This window comes from Crocodylus porosus, unplaced genomic scaffold (assembly GCF_001723895.1).
Source record: "Crocodylus porosus isolate Cpor-Errol unplaced genomic scaffold, CroPor_comp1, whole genome shotgun sequence".
NCBI lineage: Eukaryota > Metazoa > Chordata > Crocodylia > Crocodylidae > Crocodylus > Crocodylus porosus.
In genome coordinates this window covers 169,105-197,030 of record NW_017728947.1, presented here as the reverse complement: position 1 = coordinate 197,030, position 27,926 = coordinate 169,105, and the positions used below count along the sequence as shown (strand labels likewise).

Below are 27,926 nucleotides of genomic sequence, written 5' to 3'. Positions count from 1 at the left end.
CCCTCCTGTACAGCCTATAGCCCTTGATATTCACCATGGCTTATCGATTAGAAGAGAGAATTAAATTACATCAGAGCACGGACCATGCTTGACGACATATTTATTACAGAACTTATTAATGCCACAGAGCTTTAATCCTGGCTGGGCCTTTTTTGGCAGTAAATAATAGGAGATGATGATAATGGTTGCTATCAGTCACAGAGCAGGCTAAATCTGATTGGTAGGCCAGCCACCCTTCATTCAAGCTAAGTGGAAATAACAGTTATACCCATTTATGTTATGATAACAGGAAACAATAGGAGACCATCACCCAAGGCACAAGCCCACTGGGCAGAGCCTGAGTAAACTTAAGTCAGGTGGTTTTAGGGATGCTCCTGGGATTGATTATAAACAGAGGGGTTAGAAGATTAGGAGTCTGACTGTGCCTCTAGGAGAGGGAGACCAAGAGCCAAGAGGAAACCAGCTGATAGTGAGAGAAGCTGTTGTGTACACAACCCTATGAGGAGCCGGGGACACAGCTTCTTTTGGGCACATGCTTGAACATGCTTGAATTTCTGAACACACAAACCACCAGCTGTGTTTTGCTGCTACCGTGTTCTACTTCATGCATATCCACCGTCTCTAAACATGATTACATCAAAGCCATTTCTGATTGATAAATCGCAGCTCAGCCAATGCATACACGTAGAGAAAGTGCTTCAGGGAAGGTCCTCAAAGCCAACTTAAAAAAATGCAAGATAAATGTCAGCTCATGGGAGACTATTGCCCAGGACCGCCCCAAGGAGAGGAAGAGTCTGCTGCAGGGATCTCAGTACTTTGAAACCTCACAACAACAACAGGAGATGGAGAAGTGGGAGCAGCAGAAACAGTGTGTTGTGGACCAAATAAAAAATCCAGCACCAACAATCCCACACAGAAACACATGCCTGAGCCGCAGTAGAGTCTGTCGATCCAGGATGGGTCTTGTCAGCCATCTTCGGACACACAGTAAGACAGTCACCCTCGACTGTAAGGGATTGCCAAAGAAGAAAGATATGTACTTTTAGCAAAAGTAGTCTGGATAGACCCCACATTTTGACTAACCATTTAGGCCAAAAGAGCACCAATAATAATCAGTGGTACCAATACAGGTACATCAAAATGCCTTTATGAATGTAGCTGATGCATTATTATGAGCAGCAAAGGAGATGTGGATCACATCTCAGGAATATAATTCCTGACTACAAGGTCAGCAGGACAGTGGGACAAGCTGCTGAGGGAAGCCAAGGAATCTCTTTCACAGGAGCTTTTCAGATAGTGGCTCCGTGGGATATGCCTGGGGTGGTTTAGGGACAGCACATCCTGCATTTGCACGGGGGTTTGGACTAGATGGCCTTTGAGGTCCCTTCCAGTCCTAGAATTTTGTAAGAAAATTCCTCTGCGTATGTGCAGCAACCCATATATCAGTAGTTCTCAACCTTTTTAGACTCAGGGCATCTCTCCGTAGACTCAAGATACCCCTTGGTAAAGGCCAGCTCTTGGTTTTCACTCATTTTTCACAGAAGAATAGCAGCAATCCTTCTGTTGCAAAGAACCTGGAATCACCACAATGGATCACAGTGTTTCTGCAGCTAGATTCCTGCTTGAAATCTCCAGGTTTATGTCTTGGGGCATGCTTGCACACCTTGCAGTGGTACCCCGTAGCACCCCTAAAAGGCTCTCAAGGCACCCCAGGGACTAACACCATCCTGGTTGAGAATCACCTATCTATGCACATCCAGCTACCCCTACCTGTGTGCGTGCATGCCTTTGCCATTCAAACCACACAAGAAAGGTTCCTTTAAGTCCCTTCCCTCCCAGGAGCAGGTAGCAGCTCCACAGCCCCTCATCCTCTTCCCCCTGGCACAACAGAGAGAAGGTGGCCAGCAGATCAAAGGCCAATCACAAAAAAAATGTGTTTTTTTTTTTTAAAACCCTCTTGTCCCTTCCTAGCCTGGAGTATGTGTGTACTTGGTTGGGTATTTGCCTAGAGTTTCAAGATCTCCTTTTCTGCCCATCTTTATTTAATAGTCGCCACCTCTTTCCCAACTCTGCCGTCTTCCTCCATCAGCCTGTTTTGTCCCTGACCCTGGACTGTAGTGTCTGCGGAGGTGGGAGTGAGGCAGGGTCAGTCTTCTCTGTTCAAATGGCCAGGACACTAGTTGCCTATGGGGTCTCTTATGGCCCAGCCAGGGATGATGCTGCCTTGAGCAGGGGGCTGGACTGGATGGTCTCATGAGGTCCCTCCCAGTCCTACTTTCCTGTCGTGCTATGACCTTGGCTGCACTCCGGAGCCCCTGATTGAGACGCACTTGAGCGGGGCTGTGTCTTTAAGCCAGGGAAGGGCCTGTGCCGGGGCTGGGCCGGGCTCGGATCAGTGGCGCGCTGGGCGCAGGCGGCCGGCCCTGGTAAGAGCCCCTCGGCCGGCCTGCGCCCACGTGCTCCTGCAGGGCCGCGGGGATCGCTCCTTCCTCCTGCCCCCGGGCCCTGGCCTGCCTGGACCGCCCCCCACCGCGCCGCTCCCCGGCTTGCAAACTTGTTGCAAAGTTTGCTGGGAGGAAGGGGAGGTTTCCCTGCTGCATCGGCCCGCGCACAGTAGGCTCGGGGGAAGGGGGGAGGAAGCGGGGAAGGGGCAGGCTGCGATCTTGGGTGTGTGTATGTGTGTGTGCAAGGGGCAGGCTGTGATCTTGGGGGTGTGTATGTGTGTGCAAGGGGGGGAGGGGCAGGCTGTGATCTTGGGGGGGTGTATGTGTGTGTGCAAGGGGGGAAGGGGCAGGCTGTGATCTTGGATGTGTGTGCGTGCAAAGGAGAAGGGGCAGGCTGCAAGTGTGTGTGTGTGTGTTCCTCCCCTGTCCCTGTCCCTGTCTTTTTCCCCCTCCTCTAGTGCTAGGTGTTGGGAGCTGCCTTCCCCCCTGCCCCCAGTCTGTCATTCTGGGTTTCTAGGACTTTCACCCCCAGGGCAGCTCAGGGACGATGCCCCAAGTGCCCTGGAGCAGCAGTGTCATTTGGGGCCCTGCCACACGTTCAGATGAGCGCCAGGTAGACATCAGCTACAAAGTTGTTGCACGTTTTCAAACGCTCACTTTGTAGCTGGGTGGCTCTATTCACAGCTGGACAGATGTTTTTCCGACATGGTCATTACATTGCATGGGTGAACAGTCTAAACTTATTGCGGGGTTCACCTATCGGTGGCAGGGGCCTCAGTGGCTGGAGCATTAGACAGCAGAGGCCTGGGTTGCACTCATGACTCTGCCCCTGCCCCTGCTTTGGTGGGTGACGACTGGGGCTCACTGTATGACATTCCCTCCTCTGCTGCAAATGGGTAAATGATGCTGCCCCCTCCAAAACCTAGGGTTGTCAGATGAGAACAGCCTGGTGCCTTTTACATTCACTTTGACTGGGATAACAGACTATACAAATGAAGGAGGCTGTAAAGGTGAGCTTTCTTTCAGTTCATACTGTCAACGTGGTCAATAAAAACCCAGGTTCCAGTCTGGAAGCAGGCAACAGACAAAACTTTTTCCCCCTTCAGCAACCTGCGTAATTCTTAAAGGAAAAAAATGAATGAGGATAATATGATACCATCCACTATCACAGTAAGCAGACTCTTGTGAAGCCCTTCTTCTCCTGGAAGGCTGTGTGCGTGGCCTCCACTGCTCTTCCTGCTACCTGCTAGTGCATAAGCTGTGAGATTTTTCCCCTCCTTTATGTCTCTGCACATGTCAAGCAAATAAGTATTTCCTATTACACAGCAAGGGAGTAGAGTCCACATAAGAATATTGCATGAGTCCTTGTACATTATCCCTTACTGTAATAGCGGACCGTATTGTGTTGTCCTCATTCATTTTTCTCCCTTTAAGAATTATGCAGGTTGCTGGGGGCGGGGGGAGAAAGTTCTGTCTGTTGTCTGCTTCCAGGCTGGAACTTAGGTTTTTATTGACTGCATCTGTGCTTCTTGGCTGCGGGCCTTGCAAGATATTGATACTTTAAAAAATGGATGTTGCTTCATGCGTTTCAGTAGCAGTTGAAGGCACTCCTCATTTGCACAGAGAGCATCCATTTGGGTGCTTGACCACATACCCCAGCCCTCTTCTTCAGGTGCTGTGTAGTCCATATGGCTACCACAGAAGTCAAACTCAGTTTCTATCCTTGACTCCCCTGCCACATCTGTTGTCAGTGGGCAGGTCCTTGTGATGAGAGAGTCTTGCTGACAGGGCCACAGGGCAGATAGTGCTGCTCAGAAACAAGATGCTCCAGGGTCTGCTGGCATGCAGTCTCCTGCAGCTGGTCCTTCCCAATGCAACATCCTGCAGGGCTCATTCCCAACCACTATATTCCCTCAGTCCCTGCCAGGCCTTTCTGGCACTAGCATCTCCCAAACCTCCCTTTAATTCCTTGGATGAGCCAGAAGGAGTGCCAGTAGCCCTTCCTGGTACACTTCAGCTTCAGGTTTACTTAGTGTCATCTTCTGTGGCCTGACATGTCTTGGCTTGACCCGCATGACCTTTCTTCTAGTCGCATCATCACTCTCTGGACAGAAGACAGGGCTGAGGGGTCCAGTCCTAATTCTGCCACTGCTCTACTGGTTAACCTTGGGCACATCTCTCCATCACCCTGTACCTCAGTATCACCAATTTGTGTTTTGGGGACAATGATACTGTCCTCCTTTGCCAAGTACTTTGAGATCTGCTAACATAAGATGTGACCCCTTCAGTACTCACCATTATCCGATTAAAGTCTCTTTTTGCCTGGGTGACTACATGGATGAAATTTGTTTTCTGTCTAAAAGGAGGGGATGCTTTCCTGGTGGCTATTCCACCCCCCCCCCTTCTTCTGTCAATCTGTGGTGAAATAAATACAGTGCCCATATGAACAGGGCTTCAGTGAGTGCTTTGTCCTCTTTTTTTTCAGAGCTTTCTGTCTCCTTTTCACAGCTGCCTTGCAGTGGGGCTGCCAGTGCTTGCCCGCCTGGCAAGTCAGAACATGCTTGGTCCTCAGCAGACCGACAGTAGAAGATGGCCAAGCTGCAAGAGCCTGGGGATGCTTTGGGAGAGGGCATTTTGGTGGCTCCCGAGCTGGATGGATCTCGCCTTGCAGGCAACAGGCTTAACCTGGACGTTTATCCTGACGGCTGTCACCAGTTTCTTGACCTGTTTGACAAGCAAAGGAAGGAGGTGACTCAGGTGGAGTTCCTGCGGTTGAACTGTAATGAGGACCCCATAGCCTCCACGCTGGCCATCCTGCCTGCCCTGAGGAGCCTGAAATCCCTGGTCCTCAAAGGTAAGCCTGCACGTCTGCAGGACAGATGGCCTTTCAATTTTCACTGTGTACCAGCTGCCCCTTGCAGTGGCTCCAGGTCTCAGCTGAGCTAGTTGGGAGCTGCATACAAATGGCAGATTTCAGCAAGATGCAGCTTAAGGGCGTTTACGTCCTTCCTTTGTTTCCACAGTGCCCGGGGACCAATTTCCTGACTTCATTCAGTCTGATAGATGCAGTCTTTTATTTTAAAGTCACTTGAAATGAGATGTTTTCAGTTGAAGAAAGTCTGATTTGAAGATGTTAGAATATATGGTCACCTGTTTTCCTCCCTTCTCATCTCCCTTTTTTGAAAGCGTAGCAGTCCCTTTCACTGGATTTCATTCTGTTCTGGTTTTCTGGCCAGATCATAAACCAAATGGCATTAGCATAACCTGGGGAAGAGGGTTCAAGGAAGGTCAGCTGCATTTGCAGAAGTGGGTGCTTGTCACTTTACCCAGAACACAAAAATGATCAGTGTGGACATACATATATGCATGATTTAGAGCCTGTGGTCTGACGATGCTTAAAAATATATAGAGAAACATCTGTTGACTATTGTATTATTTTTGGTTTTGGGATCTGTACGCTACAAGCAAGTGCCTAGTAACATTTAACAATATTGAACCACCTGGCTTTCAGAAGGGAAACACATAGATACTTCCATGATAAAGAGCAGCACAGTAGTTACTGCTGGTCAGGGACTTGGTCCCTTGTTCTGCCACAGACTTTGTATGTGACTGTGGGCAAATGACTTAATTTCTTGGTTCTCCATCAGATGACACCACTTGTCTATAGATGACAGCACATCTCTGGAGATGACAGCATTTTCCTATGGATACCTGAGCATCTTGCAGCACAACAGAGTGTGTACCAGAGGGTTTTTCTCCTGTGTCACACAATAAATATTGATACTGAGGAGAGAAACTCTGGATAAGTGAAGTAATGAATAATTAGTATGTTTTTATATGCCTCTTTGTAAACCAGTTGTTTGTTATTTTGCTAATCCAGGGTTTCGCAAATAGTAATCTTTCTTCCACTGTATAACAAAAAAATCCTCTGGTATCCTACGATGTAAACATTCACATAGGGATGGCAGAAGAAAGGCATACGGAGGATGCTGGTATATTTTTTGAAGGCTGAGCTTGACTCGCATGTTGCTTTTTAACACTTTTTTTTCTGGGTGTATCACTTGCCTTATTAAATCACAAACCAGCCAGAAATCCTTTGAGGATGCCAGGGAGAGCCTTGAAAGTGCAGACAAGTAGCTTATTTAATGTGATAGAGCAGGGGTGCTCAGCCCTCAGTGCATGGACAAGATCCAGCACATGGATATCCTCATGGTCTGAACATTTGGCAGTGGGGAAGCAGTGGCATCTAATTGCCATTCCTGTTGCCAAATTTCTGGACCTGTGGGGAGCTCCATGGGGCAGATGGTGTGGGCCCATGTGCTGAATTAGGCACATGGGGCTGATCTGGTTAACTGGGGTGATGTGCGACGGATTGGGGCTAATCAGGGTGGATTGATTGGGATGGTGCATGGCTAATTGGGTCAGTGTGTTGTTGATCAGGGTAGCACGGGGCTGTTCGGGCTGGCAAAGAGCTGGGCAGAGGTGGTGAGGGGACCAGTCCTGGCACGCGGAGCCTGATCCAACCTGTGGACTGGTCCTGTGCTATTCATTCAGCCCATAGGGTTGAACAGTTGAGCACCACTGTGATAGAGAAACAGGCAGTGAGTACAGAGATGTGGAAGAAGTGGGGAGCTGGGGTGACAGGATGGGGTCATTGTATAAAATGATGAGTTTTGAAATAAACCTTGTGGTAGCATTCTTGAGAGGCAACACAGCCTTTTGTCCACATCAGAAAAAAGGACATTGCAGTGATTGAGGCATGAGATGATGAGTTTTAGCAGGATGGATGGATAGGAAAGGCCAGCTCTTAGAAACATGATGCAGAAAGAATTGGTAAGTATGATGGCCACGTCTATAGGAAGACCTAGAGAGAGGGCTCAGGGGAAGCAGGCTGCCAGGTCTAGACCTGAGTGATGGGCAGGATGGAGGGTGGTGGTTGTCCAGAATGATTGTGAACTGAACTCCTTCCAGTGTGATTTATGCATGAACATCTTTAACTAACCACATAGAATCTGTGTAAGATGAAGGCCTCTCTCTCTCCTTTTTCCTGCCCCAGGTGGACATGCCCGGGATGAATTTGGTGCATGTCAGAGAGGCTCCCTGACAACCTTGCCTCCCAGTTTTGGAAACCTCATGTGCCTGACTCACCTGGATCTCAGCTTCAATAGCTTCTCCAGCTTACCCAGCTGCATCACCCACCTTGCCAACCTTGGTGTACTTGTGGTAAGCCACAACTTCTTGGTGGGGCTGCCTGAGGACTTTGGTCATCTCACTAAGCTGACTGTCTTCTCCGCCATAAAAAACCATCTCAGGGATCTGCCTCAGAGCATTGGGAAGCTGGTAGCACTGAAGAATCTGGACTTATCTGAGAACACACTGGAAAGCCTCCCTGAGGAAATTGGGAATCTTTATAATTGCACAGAGCTGAATCTCTCAGGGAACCGGTTAACTCAAGTCCCCAACTCACTAGGTAAGAGATGCGCCTAGAAGAGAGAGAGAGAGAGAGAGAGACAGAAATTTCCTGCTCCTGAAACAGAGTGGATGGGTCCTTGAGCAGAAAGGCATGAAAAAAAATCAGCCTCGAGATGCAGTTTGGTCTCTCTCACTATGAGGTTCTTTGGGAGATCCCCCTAGTTTTACTTGCCAAAGGGGAGGATCTAGTCTGTTTGGAGCCAACTCAGCTCATTTGATGGGTCAGTTGGTCACCTTAAAGAATGAAAAGAAAACCCACTGTGCAATCATTGGTTAGTGGGCTTCAGTATAACTCCAGGAACTTCAATCTCATTTATCTCAGATGAGGATCTGGCCCCTTGGCAGGCCTCTGACAGGGTTTCTGCTTCTGTGCAGGTTTGCTGATGTGAGCCAAGGTGTCTGTGTGTATGATGGGTGAGGGGGAAGGGGAGGGAAGTCAGGAGAAACAATTAATTGCACTAATTGGTTGCTCTGCCTTCAATCATGTGTGGGTCACCTGTGTTTTTAGGCCTGTTTGGACTGGGGCTACTTCCCTACCTTTTCCTGCCTTTTGTCTTGCTGTGCCCAGACCTTTCCCATGGTAGTTGTCATTATTTACATCCCACAGCCTAGGTCATAGGACAGGGACCCTGTCATGGTAGGAGCTGTCACACAAAACAGAAAGATGATCCTTGACCCAAAGAACTGTACTGCTCTCTGTTCCACTGATCTTGGTGCCTCTTCCATGATTTCGATATACAGACAACGTTTAGGCACCTCTGTGATTTTTGTCTCTCTTCGGGGAGTTAGGCAGGGTGGGGGGAAGGGGCATTTGGGTAGTAGGTATCTATTGTGGTAAGCTGCTGATGGAATCTGTACCCATAGATCTACCAAGGGGACAATTTTTCTGCTTATTCTAACCTGCAGCCAATTTGAGATCTCTGCATGGGCTGCATCTTCACAGCAATCTCCTAGTGACAGTCCCTGCATCTCTCGCCAACCTTTCCAACTTGTCCAGGCTTGACTTACAAAACAACAGGCTCCGCTACATCCCCCCTGAGATCCAGAGCATACCCTTCGTACGTCTCCTGGGCAATCCTCTAGGAGAACCTGAGATGCCCCTGATGGCTGGTAATTATTTCTCTTCTGCTTCACTGGGTCTTGAACAGCTGCTTCCAGTCTCCAGCAAGTGTCACGTGCTAGGGTGTGAATGTGATTTGAGTTGGGGGTGAGGGGTAAGTGTTAGATCCCAATTCATTTATGTGACCACATTACCAGTATATGTATTGCTGCACAGGCAAAGGCAAGAATCTGTGTCTTCCTTGGGGAGTTTACAGTTGTAACAGGAGAGGGGATGAATCAAGGAAAGACATTTGCTTGCATATGTGGTTATAGACAAAGCTAGTCCTAAAAGACAGTCTCTGAACTCCTGTTTGTTCTAACACACAAATACTCCTTGCAAATGCCTTTGTTCAGCCTGCTTATTGGAAAGATCTTGCTGGCAAGGCAGAGGGAGGGTTGTGGCATGGTGCCAGTGGAAAAAGGAAGCCAGGTATAACCTGTCATATTGGTGAGTCACAAATGGCCTCCACTGGCACTGCTCTTCTATCCCACTTGTCCTTCTTATTCTGATTGTCTGCAGATGAATCCAGCTCAGGAGAGTTACAAAGGCTGGTCCTTGCACCGGATGAGAGCAGGTATTTCACAAAATGTTTCTTTAATTAATAGTACTTTGCATTACGCAGCTCAGAGCAGAGCTTCATTGGGCTAAGAGCTGCACAGAGGGTCCTTGGCCTTGATTCAAGTGGACCAGATAGAGACAGGGCTGGTGTTTCTGATGTGTCAGAGTTTTACTGTCTAATGCATAGAGTTTAGGTCTTGCTGGTCAGGGAGGGGGCAGGAGGTGGGAAAGGAGAAGTTGAGTGATGTCCTTGTATGCCGTTCTTCACATAAATCTTTGCTTTAAGCTTTACCGTGACACCCAAAGGCTGCAAAGCTCTCCTGGCCTGTGGCATCTGGCTTTACTTCCCCCCTGGGGCTGCCACCACCTCTATCACAATCCATTTCCAAACACTCGTTCCTGACCCACAGTGGGTGAAGCTGAGGCATCATGATATCCTGTTGAGCAAAGTCCTGGAGCTACAGCCTCATGGGCTTGAATTCCAGCAGGTGAGGCAGGTGGTGGGAGAGGGTGGAGTAGCACTCTGGGTTTGCTGTAGCTTGTGGGGCTAGATGTGCACATGTGATTTGGCTAGAAAAAACCCTCTTTTGGTCTAAAGGAGCTACTCCACGGGGTCTGTCTGGACCCTGTGTGCCAAGTGCCCCAATAGCTGAAACTCAGACAGCTGCTCCCAAACATTTGCATGGATCAAATGTTAACGAGAGTACCACAGAAAATACTCAGTGCTGGCAAGGTCTTCCCCTCCAGGACTGCTCTGTTCTGGCACCTTCACCCTCTCCTCTCCTAGCACTTGATCTGCTCTAGGGATGAGACCTTCCTCAGATACAATACATCTTCTCCTTCTGTAGTGTAGGCCTATTCCTGCGTTTGATCTCAGGAGACCGCTTGCACCCTGCCCTTGGGGTGTGCTGGGATAAGGTGAGGAGATGAATTCTTTTTGAGAAAATAACCCAAGTTAAACAAACACCCCCCCACCTCCACAAACACAACACACCATCTGAACCTAAAGTCCTTTTAAGTCATCAAGTTTGGGTTGGTGAGCAGCACTCCCACAAGTAGCCTCAGAGAAGTTAGATTGTAGTCAACAGGAGATGAGGATTTCTCAGCCATCCCATCAGATCCTGAGCTTTCTTGAAAAACACAATAACACATACACCTGACTGTTCCTGCCAGAGAATCCTCCTTAGCTCCTTGTCTGGCTGCCTTTGGTGCCAACACGCTACAAAAGAGATCAGATTCCCTGACTACCTCCATTCCCTGCCTCAAATCTGCTCTTGGCCTTGCCTTGCCTATATAGTGGAGTGGGTGAAGGCCACTAGAATTGGTCTGCTATTCTTGTTGGTGTCTCATGAAAATGCCCCCATTTTCCCATTACCCTGCCAGGAAGTGCAGATCTGCATGCCTTATGCCTCCCCTCAAACCATTCACGAGCGAGAGGTGGTGGTTCGGACCTTCAGTGGGCAGAGCTGGAGTGACTTGGGAACGAAACTGAAGTGGAAAAGAAAGACAAAGGTAACAGGTTGGGATAACCCTGCATCATGTGCAAGATACCCAATTTTCATCTGCAGTGGGTGGCAGGACTCAACTTCTCCCAACCCAGAGACACCCAAGGGAGCTTTGGATGACCCCAAGTAGTGCACTTTGTTCTTCTTAAATGGAGTGGAGTGGAGTGAAGCATCTGCCTATCACTCAAAAAGAGATGTGGGTCTGGGAGATAAGAGGCACAGTGCTCCATCTTGCTATAGATTCTACTGGGTTGGGCCATAAATGAAGTGAAGTGGGAGTTTAGTGAACGTTCAACTGTAAGCTGCTATGGGCTGATCACAACCAGGCATGTGTGGTCAGGCTAGTAGAGCTGACTATTTTTACTTTTGCTACTGGCATTGCCCAAGGACCCACTGTTCAGGGCCCTTGCCTCTGCTGCAGCCAGACCAATAGATAACATCCCGAGGCTACCCAGGGCTTGTCAAAAATTCAAAATAAGCAAAAGAAGTTAAATAAACTAGCACTTAGCTGACTTCCAGCAGATCTTCACAGGCTTCTCCTTCTGGCCACATCTTTTCTCTCAGAGGCTTTACAGAGCCTGCCGGCTTGTGCAAACAAAATGAAGGAGCAAAAAGAAATGAGCAGGAGCCCTGCTCCTGGGCCCCTCCTGGGGGCTGCCTAACCGCTGATAACCCCAGGCTCTAGGCAGCCGCCTCTAGCTAGGTGCAGCACCCTGAGGCTGTTTTCAGCATCTTTTAGTCTTCCCTCTGCTGGTTCTGACTCACATGTCTGACTCTTCTTCATTCACCACACCTGTGTCAGGTCCCTTGCTGGGAGACTCACTGCATCTCCCCAGAACTTCAGTGAGTCCTTCCAGGTTGGAGTGGGCATGAGGAAGTGCTTCCAGGGTACAGGGCTGTTCAGATTCCCCCACACCACTGGTAACAGGGCCCTGCCTTGTCATATCAATGTATGCTTCCCCTACCAGTGTGGAGTATGGCATATACTACCATCTTGGTCTCCCATAGTATCACTCACAGCTGTCATGGTGCAAGTTTTGTCTCTTGTATCTTAAGTAAATTGACTTTATTGGTAGATCTCTTTGGATGTAAGTGTAACCAATTGTATCTCTTGTACTTTGTGTGTGTGTGTGTGTGTACACACACACACACACGCTGTATAAATGAGCCTTTGGCTGCCATCATTCCACAGATCTCATTAGGTGTTTACCAGTGTTACTTTATTAAAAATTTGATCCATTCCATGTCCAAAAGATAGTGTAATACCTCACTTATGAATGTGTTCTCTATTCCCCACATCCTGCAATAGAAGCACATGGCACTCTGTAGTGTCCCTCACTTCTCCTGGTTCCTGGTCATCTCTCAACTCGTGGAAAATAAGTGCAGCGTCCCACAGGAGGGCACATTGCTCTTTTCCACAGTGGATCCCAACATCAAGGTGACCTTCCCTCCTGGAGTCACTGAGAAGCCTCGGATGATCAGGTTGCAGGTGTGTGTCATTCAAATATATAACCTTACACATGGTATTATTGCTGCCTTTGGTTGGGCTGGATAGTAGGGTAGATGGCCTAGCTGGAAGAGACAGTGTGTCAGACACAGACTGGGGAACTTCTGATCTGGACTCCTTGTGGCTTTACACTTGGCCTCTGTGCCTCAGTTTTCCTCTTTGTAATATGAGCTAAAGCAATCAGGACTCCTAGTAGAAATGATATCTTTTATTAGACCAACAAGATTTTTGCAAAAAAAGTTCTTTAATTGCAAGCTTTCAGGCACAAACACCCTTCATCAGGCATTGGAGAAAAGACTGTAAAAGTTCTCCTGGGTAGAAATGAAAGTTCATATTTCATAGGATTTCACAGAGGAGTCAATAGATGGAAAACTCCTCTGGGCAGTCAGTTCATAACTGATATGGAGCCTCTCACCTCCTATGAGGATCTGTGATTATGCAAATTACCTTGAATCAAGGCAGGGGCAGGATCTCAGGATTCAGGTGGTCACAGTTGCTTCCTGCTTGGGAAAATATGAAGATTTCATTTTTTAAAAATCGGCTAAAATTTGATATCTTTGACGTGTCAGGTATCCAGGTTGTAGCTGTATTGGTCTAGAGGAAAAAACTAGGTACTTAGAGCATGGCAGGAGTTTTGAGAACATAAGACTCATGGTAAGCTTATGACTCGTGTATTAGGCATGTTTTGCTGAGATTGGATGTAGTTCAGCACCCACTCATGTCATTTGACATTCATTGGATCTTCTCTGCTCAAGTTCTCAGAGGTACTGACTGCTGGTCCCCGATAAGAAACTCAACTAGTGTCCTGGAGGGCTGAGCACTTATACAAACTGTACCTATAATGTAGAGATGTATTGTGTCCCCACTTCCTGCTGCAGCCTACCTGTCTCTAAGGCTGTAAGCTTTCCAGGCAGTGGATTTTCAGAGATAAGTTGTGTCATGTCATGGTGTGGGGTGGAGAAAGCCCTTTGAGAAGCTTTGTCTGTCCTACAACCTTCCTTAATTCAATTCTAGTCTCTCTAGCCTTTTCCCCAAGAAGGCTGAATGAGGTTCTGCATGGAGCTCTACTCACATTGCTCCTAAGAAGCCAAAAGGTGACATGAGGCATTAGTCTCTTGCTCATTCCTGAAAATGAAAAGCATAGCATACCAGCTCAGTGAGTGAGAGTCAGTGGGCTATTATTCATGCTGGTCTAACTGAAGCAGCTTCATTAAAATTAGTGGGTTGTTAATTGGTTAATTAGATGCTTGTAATTGCTATTGTAGTGCTAGGCACTTGATCTGGGGCAGGGCTACATTTGCTGGGTTTATAACAGTAGCTAAGAGCAGAATCTGGCTCTCTGACTGGGATTCACAGCTCCTCATCGTAGCCAATCAGTGATTTGTGCTGGGTTTTGCTGCATCTTCTTCTGATTAGACAAAGCCGGTTTGTTAAGGATCTTAACGTTAGTTAGCTGTATTAGGCAGAACACAGGGTAGTGGGGCATCTTATAGGCAAATAGGATCAGAAATGCACAAGCATCTGATGAGGTGAGCTGTGACTTGTAAAAGCTTATGCATCTCTGATTTTGTTAGTTTATAAAGTGCATCTCTACCCTCTACCAGACATTAAGCTGACTGGATTATTTTTTACTGTCCAGGTACTGCTAGTGTCACCGGACGACCTGAAGGAGATTATGGGTGATCCAGAATCCAGAGCCAGTGCTCTTCTCTGTCTCTCCCAGAACTCCTCTCTGGATTTCCTGAGGCCAGTTAAAGTTCAGCTGCCATTACCACCTGGAGTCACAGGTCAGTCTATTGCTGGACTTGGTCAACAGAAATCTTCTCAGCTAAAATCATTACATTTGTTAGATAGTAAACTATGCTGTAAACAGCCAGGGCTTTTCAGGGCATGCAGGCACAGCCCTGATGTTCGTAGCCACAAAGCTTAGTACATCAGCCATAGAAGAGCTCTCTAATGGGACAGGTCTACAACACAGAGAAGCAGAGTGAATTGACCTAGTAAGTGCTCTGGAGTTAGACTGCTAAAGGTTAGACTGCTATAGGTACTTATTTAGCTCCAGTATCACTACACTACGCTGCAGACCACAGTGTAGACAATACCCATAGGGAGCTCCTACTTCCCACTTTTTTCTGAAGTGTGCTTCTGGGACTTGTGTTTTCCATCCTGAAGCAATACTAACACCATCAGCTCCTTGCAGGGTAAGGACTATCATATTTCTGTTCCAAAATTATAGAGGGGAAAAAAGGGGCAAGGCAGGAAAAATCCTATGATTTTTAGATGGTGATATATAGCTTTACATTTTCTTTTTTCTTTTTTTTGCCCAGGGCTGCTCAAAGGCTTTGCAAGCATTACATGCTATTAAATGCACAAGGGAATATGAAAGCAGTGGAAAGGTTGCACATCCAGGGTCTGATTCTGATCTATATATTTCCATTCACCTCAGCAGTGTTGCAGCCTCCAATAGAAATAATTCAGGAAGATTCCCACACTACATAGAGCACTTATATTGCACAACAAGATAAGGCACTGACAAATAGTTGTTCAGCAGCAATATTCTCCTGCTAGAGGTGAAGCAAAAGTACTTAGTCATTCATTTTTCAAGGTGGCGTTTTAAGACAGGGTCTAAGCCAAGAAGGATGATGTTTTATACCTCTAACAATAATCCACTCACAATAAACCATTCACTAAAACTGTGTTGTGGTGGCATTTGGGATTCCCATTTCCCACTCATTTTAGTGGGAAATGGTGTCTACAGGCCTCAGACAGCTGGGAAAAATGTCAGCCCATGCTTACAGCATGGCTAACTGAACATTTCTGTTGGAACCAAAACTTAACATGTAGCATTCATATCTGCATCTGCCTTGCACCTATGGAAAGGTGGCTGAGAGAAGGTTCTCTAGATATTCTGACTAGGGTTTTTGTGCACTGTTATGACTGCTAGGCATTGACTTGATGAGTAACAAGAAAGATTGCCTTTATCTCAAAAAGTTTTATCCAGGTTGGAAATCAGTTTTATCCAGATTATTACCATTCATGTTGTGTGGAACCTGGCAGCTACTTAGCAGTTCGCAGTAATGCTTTCATTGAGGAAAGTGCTTCATGTCATTCAGCTTAAGATAGGAAGCGAGGCATAATGCAACCAGCTGAAATAGTGTGTGCTGGAATGATAGCCTCAACAATTTTATTTATCTGTGGCCTAAATCAGTTTCCTACCCACAGATGCATTTATCTAGCTGGGTTTGGTGTGATGAATGGGAGAAGACACAATTACAAATTGAAGAGATTTGTTCTGCTAGGTTTTAATCCCCAAATCCTTCAATTTTCCCTGACCTTCTCATTAGGTAGTAAAATCTGCTTGGGAGTTTACTTGGCCTCATCTGTAAGACTTCTTATTATTTGTATTGTTGTCATGTAATTGGTACTGGGAGCCCTTTTTTGCCCTGAAATGCCCAAGCAGACAGAAGCTTGATGAATATCCAAGCATATTGGTAATAGGAAAAGATCAGCTAGGTTACTTGATCCATCCACGATATCAGGTTAAGACAAGGTGTCCTGCTGGGGAAGCCTGGGACAAGTGCATTGGGAATTCAGGGCCAACCTTTGGTCAGTCAGCAAGAGAGAGCCCTGATGAAGGCAGAATTAGGCATTTCCCAAAGGTAAACAGTTGTAGGTAAGAAGTAAATTAACCTCAAGTTCCGCTGTTTTGCCCTAGGATTCCTAAGTTAATAAGCTGGAAACAAAGCCATGGTCATCCAAAATGCATTTGAGGCTTATACAACATGTATAAGCTTCTCGGCCTCTTGAAGGCTCAGATCGAGCGAAAACATTTTCTCTTGAGGATAATTTTGTTCCGTTGTTGCTGGTTTTAGGTCAAAATTTGGATCGTTCCAGAGTACATCTTCTTCATGGTGACCTCCAAGCCCAAACTTGGGATGACATCACAGATCAGGTGGTGCTGGAGTTTACTCATATCTATGCAATATTTGAAGTCACCCACTTCTCATGGTGAGCTCCAGTCCATTCAAGGACAGCGTTTGGAGAAAAGACAAAGGCGGGTGGCTTTGTTTTCGTCTTCCCCTCTCTTGTGACCACTAAAACCAGGATCCTTGCCACTTTTACTGTCATTTATTTTTCCTACCATTTCCTCTACCCAGTCCCTAGTGCATTGACAAGATAGGACTTCTCTCGTCTGGCGGGATGAGATACACTGGCATTATGACTCTGTTAATAGCCTCAATTCCTTTGCCCAGTACTTCTTGCTTTTAAGCTCTACTCCTCCACCTGGGTTTCAGCAGGGGGAAGTGACCATGGTCTATCTAGTCTGTCCCTATTCTGACTCTAGCCATTCTGTACTAAACTTCCTGTCCCCATGCCCCTAAGCAACCAGAATCTCTCCATTCACCCGGTGCATTCGATGCCACTATTTTACTGTCTTCATTTTACTTTCTTGCCTTCATTCTTGCTTCTTGGAAAATAATCTATGTGAGGAAAACAGAAGGGCACCTGAGTCTGTTGCTTGAAGAAACCAAGCTCCTTTAGAATCGAGATTCTAGTTTAGGTGATGTTCTCTTACATCAAAGTGGAAAGTTTAAGACACATGCCCCTTGGTTTTGTAGACTTGATGGGGATTTCTCTTTCCATTTAAGAGTCCCCCCCCTCACTTTTTCTGTTTTCCCCAGGTACTGGTTATGGTACACCACCAAGAAGTACATTGGTGGTATTGCTAAGAAGGTCTATGAAAGGTTGCGCATGTACCAGGTGAACTTCATTGCTCTGCAGAGGAAAAAAGACCCTGAACAAGTCTTGCTGCAGTGTGTCCCCAAGCACAAGGTATACCTTATGCTGTCCTGAATAAGTACATCATTCCTGAGTGTGTATGTATGAGTAGGGGCCTGGAGTGAGCATGGACACCTGTCTACTAGGAGCTGCCCAGAGAACAGCTTCTTTCCTGCAGCTGTCTGGTACAATGATTTCCTGCCTAGTTCAACATGCTGGCTTACAGGTTACAGCTGTACTGCCTTGATATAATCCTCCAGCCTGGCCAGACCTTGTTATTGTCCTTCAGTATTGAAAAGAAATACCTTGTAAATACCTGAAAGGAAATTTTCCCTTTTGAACACCTGAGCCAGAATTATGGCCCTACTGAAGTCAACAAAGCCCTCATTGATTTCAGTATTTGAGGATTTTACCTCAGACATTTTTTTTCCAGACAAAAATGTTCCTCACGTTTGGTCCCAAAGGGTTCAGTGGGTGATGTTATAAAAGCACATTGGGAGTGATGCAGTACACAATACCTTTATGAAACAAAGGCTTATAGTCTTAAGACATTAAGAGGTGACTCTTGCTTCTGCTAGGTGACATTGCAACGCAGGGGTTTTATAGGGAAAATTTCACCCTGCCACTAAACATTAGGGGAGAAGTGGGAGAAGATAGTATCCTAATTGTGGGTAGGTAATTGACAGGTTAAAAATCATACCCCCAACATCTCAGTAACAGTGAACGAATTTTTAGCTGTTGACTTGCATTTTATCATGAATCTGTTTGGGGATTTTACTGAGCCTGGAAAAGAACAGAAGGAACCATGTGATTCTGAGCAGCTGATTTCTCTACAGTAGGTTGAATTTTTTAGGGCAGTGTTGGGAATCTTTTCTTTTTTTTTTTTTTTTTTTTTTTTTTTTTTTTTTTTTAACTCTTCGAAAAATCTTTCCCCCCCTTCTAGACTGCATGAGAGATGTCATGGGCATGGCCCTAGTGGAAACAGGCTTTGCAAATATTTCTCATCTACCATGCCATTCATGTTGCGTCCATCTCCGGCAGGTTGATCCAGTTCTGAAAAAGCTTCAGGACCGATACCGAGGACCAGAGCCATCAGACATGGTAGAGATGTTTGAGGGAGAGCAGTTCTTTGCAGCCTTTGAACGAGGCATCAATATTGATGCAGGTATGGTGGGGCTATGTTCTATTTCCCACTCCAGTTCTCTGCCAACAATGGTTATTTCCTTTTGCATTCACTCAAATGGTCTCAGGGGACATCACTTAAGACTACTGCAGTCAAACATCAGCAGTACAGCTCTACGTGGCCCAGTTCCTGAGAATAAATGAGATGTTGGCACAGCTTGTTTTTAGTGCTCAAGTTTCCCTGTGGAATCACTTCTTCTAGGACCATTGTCTCTTCATCTACTGAGAGTCTGTGTCCCACAGAGGGCTATAATCTGGTGTGATTAATAGATTTAACTGAAGGTATAACCAGCTCTGTCCTCTCACTGGGATCTCTGTTACTTGAAAGGAACAAAATCTCTTCAGTTACCTCGAGAGTCCATTTTTGATATATATACAATGCCATCTCTGCTGGGACACATTTCCTGAACCAGTTTGGTACAGAGAGCTACCTTTCTAAAATTTAAATATCTGTCTCTCTCTCTCCTTCACTGATTAGTTTTCAGGAGATGTGGAAGATGGGAAAAGGAACAAATCTACAAAGCTGTATCCTTGGGCATCAAAATGGCAAGAGCTTGTCACAACTGCAAACTCTGAGCCAGGATCTGATTTCTGTTACACTGGTATGACTCCAGTGAAGACAATAGAGTCACACTGCATTTGCAGTGGAATACATCAGAGTCTGGCCTACAGCCTCTGCTCCCTACCAGACACTGTAGCCTAATCTAAAGGGATCCAGAGCTCTCAAGGTTGCCCTCTTCCATAGGCATTTGGGAAAGATGACTACAGGTGTGCCAGTCTTAATGCTACATATAATGTCTTCCTTTTCATTTTCTCTGTCATTCATATTTTTTTCCCCACTGTGGAAACAGTACAGAGCTGAAATCACTTACTTTGTGTTCTCTGGATTTATTTTGTAGTGGTTTTTCTCACTTTGTTGATTTGTTCCTTGGAAGGGCAGATGCCCTACTTGTGCCTGGCATTTTTTCTTCTGTTTTCATTCCTAGGAACTTGTCCTCTTTCTGCTGGCCATTTTGCTCCTTCTCCCATATGACCTGCTTTTTTAACAGCTGGAGGGTGGCAGCCCCCCTTTCCCATAAGGGGCTGAGGTTGAGGCCTGACGATTGGGAGGAGATAATTTCTATTCTGGAAGGTTGCTGGTGAAGGGGGCATGCTCCTCCTATGCATTGATGTCTGAATTTTCCTGACTCCAGACCGCCCAGACTGCATGGATGGCCGACTGTCATTCATCTTTTACTCTCACTTAAAGAACATGAAGGAAATCTATGTGACCTCTGCAATGGATAGGAAAAACCAAGCTGTGAAAGGCCAGGTGAGCATAGACCCTCTACCCCCACCCTTATGATTCTTTTTACCATCATCACGTTGTACATGCTGTGCTTTGTCACAGCATCCATTCTAGGTACTGACCCATAAATTCAGTGACAGGAGAGTGGAATGAATCCAGGGTGGTACCTGTGGTCATCTGATCTCAAGTGTCTGCCATTAATGAGTGATTTATAAGCAATAAAGGAGGGACAGCTGGACTTTGTGTTACTGTAGTCAGAGTGCAGTCAGACTGCAGTGGTGCTCCAAGTGGGAATTGAATGGTGTCCTGTGGGGACCAAGTTGAAGACCAAATGTGAAACTCCTAACACCTTCCTTCCCAACCAGAAAGTACAAATTACAAAGAAGGATGGCTTCTGGGATGGTGTTTGGGTTCTTATCCTGTTCTCTCCTTTACCTGCAAAGGTCTCCTTCTATCGAGGAGCAGTTCCAGAGAATGTGCCTGAAGATGCCAGCAGGAGGAGGAAAGGGCCCAATTCCCACTGGCTGGCTACTCTGCCACTCAAACTGCCTGTGAGTATCTTTGTCTCCTAAATACGGGGAGGTTTTTATGCCTATCCACTAAGCTTGAGTCTCTCCTACTTGGCCTTGTGAATAGGAGTAGACAATGGAGAAGCAGAGATGTCTACTCAAAGCATGTGTTGGACAGGGAAAATGTCTATGTGTGTGTGCACGTGTGAGAGAGAGTGTATGAATGTGGGCCAGGAGAGGTATGGGAAGTGCTGTGCATATGCACTCACATCTTGAATGTGTAAGGTAGAGTTATGGTTAGGTCACTTAAAGATAATCAGCCCCAACTGCGGGAATCATTTAAAAATCCATTATATTCCCCATGACATTTCCTATGTGGATGTGCATCTATGTGCTTTCCCTTCTTCTCCCAAGGAGATATGTACACAAATAAAAAAGTACCTGATCACTCCCTTCTCTCTAAACATCCATCTTCTTGCCTTGTTCCATTCACAGAGATGCTGTAGTCAGTGGTGGCCAACATGCAGCATGGGCATCACAGTTGGCAAAAGCAGCCTTTGTATGTCTCATGGCAGATGAAGGAGGGGACAGGCTTCATAGAGTCAGATGGGGCAGGAAGCAGAAAGCAGAGCAGCAAATTGGGCAGGGAGTACAAAAAAGGAACCAGAAAGCAGAACAGCAGTTCAAGAAGGGAGCACAGGGCTGGGAGCAGAAAAAGCAACCTATAGGACAGGGGAAGGGGATCAGAATGGCATTTGGAGGACTAATTTGTGGCATGTCTGCCATAAAGGTTGGCCCCCACTTATGTAGTCCAAGGCTGGTCTCGATTAAAATGGCAAGTTGCAGAGAACTGTCATGTGGTTGGGTCTTTTTGGTGTGGGAAGGGTTGATTTATTTTTCTCCCTCTGAATGAAGGAACTAGAGGGGGAGAAGGAAACTATCTAGAATGAAGGAAAGTTTTTTTTGTCTTGCATGCAAATCCCTTGATGAGCAGCTTTGTGAGGAAGGGAAAAGTCTAGTACGTGGCTGTTCAATGGAGTTATGATAAAGCCACCTTGTTCAAGTGCAGTGCCAGGGGCCATTTGTCCTTAAAGGCAAACAGCCAGCCCAGGCAAGTGTCAAAGGAAAGTGGTGTTGTATGGTGGACTTCTGTTTCTATAGCCTTGACTTGGGGTCTAGACCAAGTGTTGTCTCTTAACAATGAAGTAAGTGAACTCAAGAGACAATTGTTAATGAAAGACGGGGAGAGAAAGAGGCTGTGAGCTGGAAATGTGGGCCTGGAAGGTTTGGCTTTTTTCAGAGGTACCAAATGCCCACAGCTCTGGCTGGAGTGGAAATTCAGGCTGCTTGGCACTTCTGACAGTTCACCTCCTTGCTCAGAGTGGGGAAGTAAAACTTGGTGTTGGAAACTAAATGAAGTGGGGCTGTCCCTTTAAAAAGAAGCTGTCCTAACAGGGGGCATTTCTGTCCTTCTTTTCTGCTCAATAGAAACTGAAATTACACCAGGGTGACCCCTCAAATGGCTTCTCCTTCCCTCCTCTAAATCTGGGGAATGAAGAGACTGGCTACCTGACGCAAGCTAATCTGCTTAGCATTGCCAGGCGCATCGGAGCTGACTGGCAGACCATCGGCTTGAACTTGGGGCTGACTTATCAGCAGATTGAACGGATAGGGTACAACAACAGGTGAGGTGTGTGTGTAGGGATCACTACAGTGACTCTCCAGCCTAGAACACTACCGGCACTGGGACATCTCGGATTGGGCTGGTCAAAAATTTTCCCTCAAATTTTTTTTTTTTTGCTTCACAAAAAGCCTCTGCTTTTCATGGAAAATCCTTATTATTTTTTGTCAGAAAAAGAGAGATTCTGCCTGAAAGATGGAATAGTTTGATTTGGAGATGTTGCAGCATCTCATAGGAATGACAGTTCAGATGCTTAGCATTCCCATTCTCCTTTATGGGTTGGGGTCTCAGGCTGGACCATTTGAGTGTTCATGTAATATCTCCTCCTGCCATGAAGGTAGTGTAAGGAGGTGCTCAGCTTACAGAGGGCTGAGACCCAGTTGCAGGTTAGGGGTTAGGAAGGCTGGGAGCCAGGTGCAACTGATAACCAGTAAATGAGAGTGGAGCTAAATTGCAGATTAATAGGTCCGGGATCAGAGGGCATGGAGAGAGAGGAAGGGAGGCTGGTGTGCTAAGGGAAAAGCACAGATTCAGGGTTGCCCCTTTCTAGGTCTGAAGAAACACTACAGTTTTGGTTTTGTTTGCTATTTGCATCCTTACTTATTTTATGGTTTGCTTTGTTTGCTGTGGGGATAAAGTTGCTCCATGTAAGATAGATTGATTGGAAACCTAAATTCAGAGCTGACTGGCCTTAATAAGGAAGCTGGGTAAGTGACCTGCTTACAGGTATATTGTGGTGCATCGTGGAGGACACAATCTGGGTTTTAGGCCTGGTCTTGCACTAAAGTAAATGTCCTGTAAAGTACTGGCCAGGCATGGTGGCTTTATGATTTCTGTGCTGCTTATTCTCTGCAGAGAGGACCTGGACAAGCAGATCTTAAACATGTTATTCTCCTGGGCCCAGCAGAACTCTGAGGACCAGAACTGTGTGGAGAAACTGGTCACAGCCATGAAAGAGAGTGGCCGCCAGGACATTGCTGATGAGATTGAAGCTATTATTGACCTGGGGAGGCAAAAATACAGAGAGTCCATCCGTCGGGTAGGGCTGGACCAGGGGAGCAGCACTGAAGACTCTGCAATAGCTATGGTGTAGCAGCCAGCAATAGGAACTCTGCTTCTTCCCGTGGTTACCTACCTTGTGCACTGGATAACATGGCTACTCTGATAATTCCCAATGGAGTGGGTGCTGTGAGCTCCTACTACTGATCCACTGTGCTCTGCTGAGACTACGCTAGCATGTGATTTCTGTGAAGTTCACACATGCCAAGTCTTTATGTATTTCAGCATATGGAAAAAGACCTTGGACTGTCATGCCTTGAGTTCGGGGATTCTGGCTTTAGGTTTTAGAGACATGGAAAAACTCAGAGCGTCAGACCCTGGCATTTAAATAATAGAGAAAATAGCTCTTAACTTTCTTTTGTTTTAATATATATTAGTGGGGCATATCTGTGCCATAGTGGATCGGCACTGATAATAGGAAAATTAACGTTATCAGCTATTGGCTTTTTTGGCCGGTGTAGCCAGTAATGTCACCGATAAATATAATATGCCTTCTGGCCGGGGCCCCCAGATGCCACATGCATGCACATGGCCAGGAATACAGCCGGGCACTGTGGAGAGCAACACTGTGCCAGTAAGTCTGTGGAGGGGAAGGGACATGGGAGAGCGAAGGGGTGTGGGCCAGGCAGATTGAGTCCCCCTGGGCAGGGGCAGGGGCCGGGGATGGGGGTACTGCCCAGCCAGGGCAATGAATGGGACCCCAGGCTAGGGCAGGGAGTGGGATGAAGCTATGGGGAGCTCATCTAAGGGGTGTTGGGGGAAGGGGTAAGGGGGGGAGTTCCCAGCTGTTGTATGCAACCACAGAAGAGGCTTGGGGGGCATAAGCCCCCCAGATTTATGCATGGGGTGAGGGCAAAGGCAAGCAGCCCACTACAGACTTAGGGCTCTCCATCCTGCTGCCTTTGCCCTGGGAGCTGTGTGCTGGCCGCACATTCCCTGCCCACTCAGCAGCAGAAGGGGCAGGAAACTGCCTCCCACTGCTGGGCAGGCAGGGAACATGCAGCCAGAACCCCTTCCTTCGCAACAAACTTACAAGACAGACCCAGCTCCTCTCCATGCTCCCAGACTGTGCTCCTGGCCGCCTGAATGCTGCACTGCAGCTGCAAGCATGCACAGGTCATTTATCAGCCAAAAAAAGCCAATTGTTCACACAGTCAATTTTCCTTATTTCAGTGCTGATCTGATATGGGGCCAATGTATCGGTGCACTTCTAGTAATTTTTTCTCATTTGTTCTGCATACCCTCTACAACCTTTTTAAGTACCCCTAGGGGTACACATGCCTCCAGTTGACAACCACTGGTATTGGATCTGTATTGGCCAATATGCCTGGTAAATAATCAGCTATGTCTGTTCACCAGAGCACCCCAAGGAAAAACGAGGACCAACGGTCATAAACTCCAGGACTGTTTTAGGCTGGACATAAGGAAAAATTTCTTTACTGTCCAAGCCCCCAAGATCTGGAATAGACTTCCTCCAGAAGTGGTGCAGGCACCTACTCTGGACTCATTCAAAAAACGTTTGGATGTTTATCTTGCTGGGATCCTTTGACCCCAGCTGACTTCCTGACCCTTTGGCAGGGGGCTGCATTTGATGATCTTCGAGGTCCCTTCCAGCCCTAACGTCTATGAAATCTATTGGTATTGGCCAAGAAAATCTTATCAGTGAACCTCAAGTATATATTTATGAATAACTTATGCCTAAACCTACATTCTGCTGATGATTTGGGATCTGAACTTTTCCACACCTCAGCAGTGAAGCAGGCGGATGCAGAACACAAACTTTCGACAGCTGCAAAGGCAGATGAAGGCTGTAGTGGTAGAGTAACCCCAGTTGTCTTGCGTCTCCTTGCCACTGGAAATGGGCTTCTCTGCCATGTGGTTGCCGATGTGCAACAGCGTGCTCACGTAAAATAAGTCACACACAGGCTTCTTCCACTGGTACAACATCTATTCACCTACAGCCCTTTACTTGACCCATGAGAGTCGTCATCCTGTGTTTCTTGATCCTGCTTGCTCTGTTCTTGGAGTCTGGCTTTTGGCTTTTCCCTTGGATTTTGTAATTCAGTCTGATGCCTGAATAGGGTTGCCAACCTTCTAGGATTGCCCTGGAACCTCCAGGAATTAGAAATACATTTCCAGGAGACTGCTGAGAGTCACCCAGGAGATGAATGCTAGGGCATTCATTAAAATACATATTAAATGTGGAATCGGATTTATATAGTTGGTCATTGGATTTTTAAAATGTAGTAGTGATGTGCATTTGCCTTCCTGATGTAAAGTCATTCACGTCACTATGTCATGTGATGAAACCTTCTGGAATAGATTCAAAGACTTGGCAATCCTGAACTTCAGCTTGGCTTCTGATTCAAACCTTGCCCCAGGATTTCTCTTGGATTTGGTAACTTGGTATCTGTTTCATAACCTTGGTCTGGGCCTTTGTTTTGAGTTCTTCCCCATCTCTAGCCCTCCTCTAACCACTGGACAAGACCACCCACAACCCTGCCTGTTACAATTATTCTGTCAAACTGGAGTTCTATATTGCTGAATGTTTGCGTTACCTAGTGGCTCCATGCAAGATCAGGCTTTCTACAAACACATAATTTGCAATCTAACAGATGAAATAAGGAGTACAACAGAAAATGAGCACCAACAGTAAAATGACTTGTTCACAAATATGCACAAGAGTACCAGGAAAATCAGGACAAGAGCGCAGGTCTTTGGGGGTCCCAGCTTGAGCTCTGTGTGCTAAGCCACTCATGTTTTACCAGTCACTTTCAGAGAACTTGCATTAACAATTCTACTTTAAAACACTTGTTAGTATTGGAATATTGTTGCCCTGGTTTTATCTGTTCTGGGGAAGTGTTTGCTCTTTGCTCCAGTTTAGGAGCGATGTAATGGGCATATTGCCCTTATTTGTAATAAAAGAAACTAATTCCCTTGTATGGTCTAAATGTTTGGTGTTTAACAGTTCAGTTTGGGATGCAGTAGTGGGTAAATGACTTATCTTTGGAATATGCGTCTATTCTAGAAGGGCTATGCTGGGTCCTGCCATCACTATAGGTAGTTTTGTTGGTGACCTGGTTACACCATGTGTTTGTCTGCCAGAAGAGAGTAAATCATGGTTTGCTATATTTCTCATCTGTGTGATCAATGCATGAGCTGGTCATATGTTCTCATTCAACTCCATGTATGCTATTGGGCTCATCACTAGACAGTTCAGTTGTGTTAGGACGTGATTTGGAGGAGAGGTGTTAACCAGCATAATGCTAGGAATTGTCAGGGTCACTGGGAAGTGGTATTTCCTTTGGTAGGCCTTTTTTGGGGGAAGGGGAGGTTGTATTTTCTTTAGATTTGCCTATTGCCTTGGGTTTATCTTAGAAGAAGCAGGAAAGTACACTTTCTACTTGAGGAGGTGGTGAAGTTTTTACAGATCTTTCATTTTCTGAAAACTGTCCCGCAACCTTAGCTCAACTCTTGAGAAAGCTAAACTTTCTCACAGATGGTGTGTGTAGTAGTGACACTCTGAGACAGGTATGTAAGACAACCCTGTTTTCTAATGAAGACGAGGCCTGTGGGTTTGTCTTTCTTACAGTTATGTTTGGGAAATTCTAGCCCAAGTGTGAACAGCCACACCGCAATGACATCCCTGCAGTACCATGTCTGGATTGATGCTCCAGGTATCCTTCTTAGTTGCCAGGACTTTTTGAAGGCATCTTCCAGGGTTCTTTGTGCTGCAGTAAGGTCAGTCACTCAAGGATTCTTTCCCACTAGGTTGTGGGAAAACTTTTTTGGTCATCCGAGACACCTGGCAGAAGTTGTGGGGAAAGTGTTGGAGGCTTATCAGCACATGTGGGGGGATCCATAGGATTATAGGAAAGTAGGGCCGGAATGGACTCAGGAGGTCATCTAGTCCATCCCCCTGCTCAAGGCAAGATAGTCCCTGATGGGCCTGTGCGAGTTGGCAGCGATCCGATCTGGCTTCGGACCTGGCTGCTTCGGGTGGCTGCGATTCCGATCCAGAGCTCTGGATTGGGTTTCGGCCTCAATCCAGCCAAAGCTGCTCCAAAGCCAATTCTTTCCTCAATCAGAAGAAACTAAGCCTTAATTCTTTCAGTCTTTCTTTATAAGTCATGCTTCCTAGGTCTCTCATCATCAGAGATCCTGGGTTTCTCTGATTAAAAAAAATCCCTAATTTTTGGATTTAAAAAAATAACCCAAAATCCACATTTATCCACAACTAAAATGAAACACCACTATAGTGATGTTTTGATCATGGAAAAATGTTGATTTGGGGTTACTCTTTTTAAATCCAAAAATTGGGGATTTTTTAATCAGAAAAAAACAGGATCCCTGCTCATCATTTTGGTTGCTCTCTGCCAGACACTTTCTAATCTGTCCACATATTTTTTGAAGTGCTGGGATCCAAAACTGGACACAGTACTCCAGAGGAGGTCTCACCAACGTCAAATGCAACTAAAGAATCACTTCCCTTGATTTGCAAGTGACACTCCTGTTACTATAACCCAGTATGCTGCTGTGGTTTGTTTTGGGTTTTGTTTTGTTTTTTTTTGCGGGAGGGGAAGGTGTTGTTTGTTTTGTTTTTGGCAAGAAAAGCAAACTACTGGCTCATATTTAGCTTATGGTGTACTATAACTCACAGGTCCTTCTCTGCAGTCCTGCAGCCCAACCTGTCATTGCCAAGTCTGTATTAGTGCATGCAGTTATTCAGTTCCAAGTGTAGGACTTTACACTTGTCCTTGCTGAATGTCATCTGATTGACTGTGGACTATTTCTGTAGTCTATCCAGGCCATTCTGGATCCTATCCCTAATCTCCAATAT

General features: G+C 46.2%; 1 protein-coding gene across 2 annotated transcripts; it reads left to right on the top strand.

Annotated features, from left to right (window-relative positions):
• The first annotated feature begins 3,208 nt into the window (after positions 1-3,208).
• Positions 3,209-23,855, top strand: PIDD1 (p53-induced death domain protein 1). 2 transcript variants are annotated; one of them, XM_019552311.1, is made up of 16 exons: positions 3,209-3,454; positions 4,930-5,298; positions 7,501-7,914; positions 8,823-9,026; positions 9,538-9,592; positions 9,863-10,064; positions 10,960-11,088; positions 12,391-12,570; positions 14,228-14,376; positions 16,456-16,596; positions 17,271-17,421; positions 18,409-18,532; positions 19,743-19,861; positions 20,281-20,388; positions 21,835-22,031; positions 22,883-23,855. In XM_019552311.1, the coding sequence occupies exons 2-16, from the start codon at positions 5,034-5,036 to the stop codon at positions 23,118-23,120; spliced, it is 2,676 nt and encodes an 891-aa protein (XP_019407856.1). In that variant the 5' UTR covers positions 3,209-3,454; positions 4,930-5,033; the 3' UTR covers positions 23,121-23,855. The 2 variants fall into 2 exon arrangements, with proteins under 2 accessions (XP_019407856.1, XP_019407857.1); XM_019552312.1 differs by lacking the exon at positions 3,209-3,454 and adding an exon at positions 5,468-6,179 and having other exon boundaries at positions 5,215-5,298; positions 22,883-23,854.
• Positions 23,856-27,926: the final 4,071 nt, after the last annotated feature.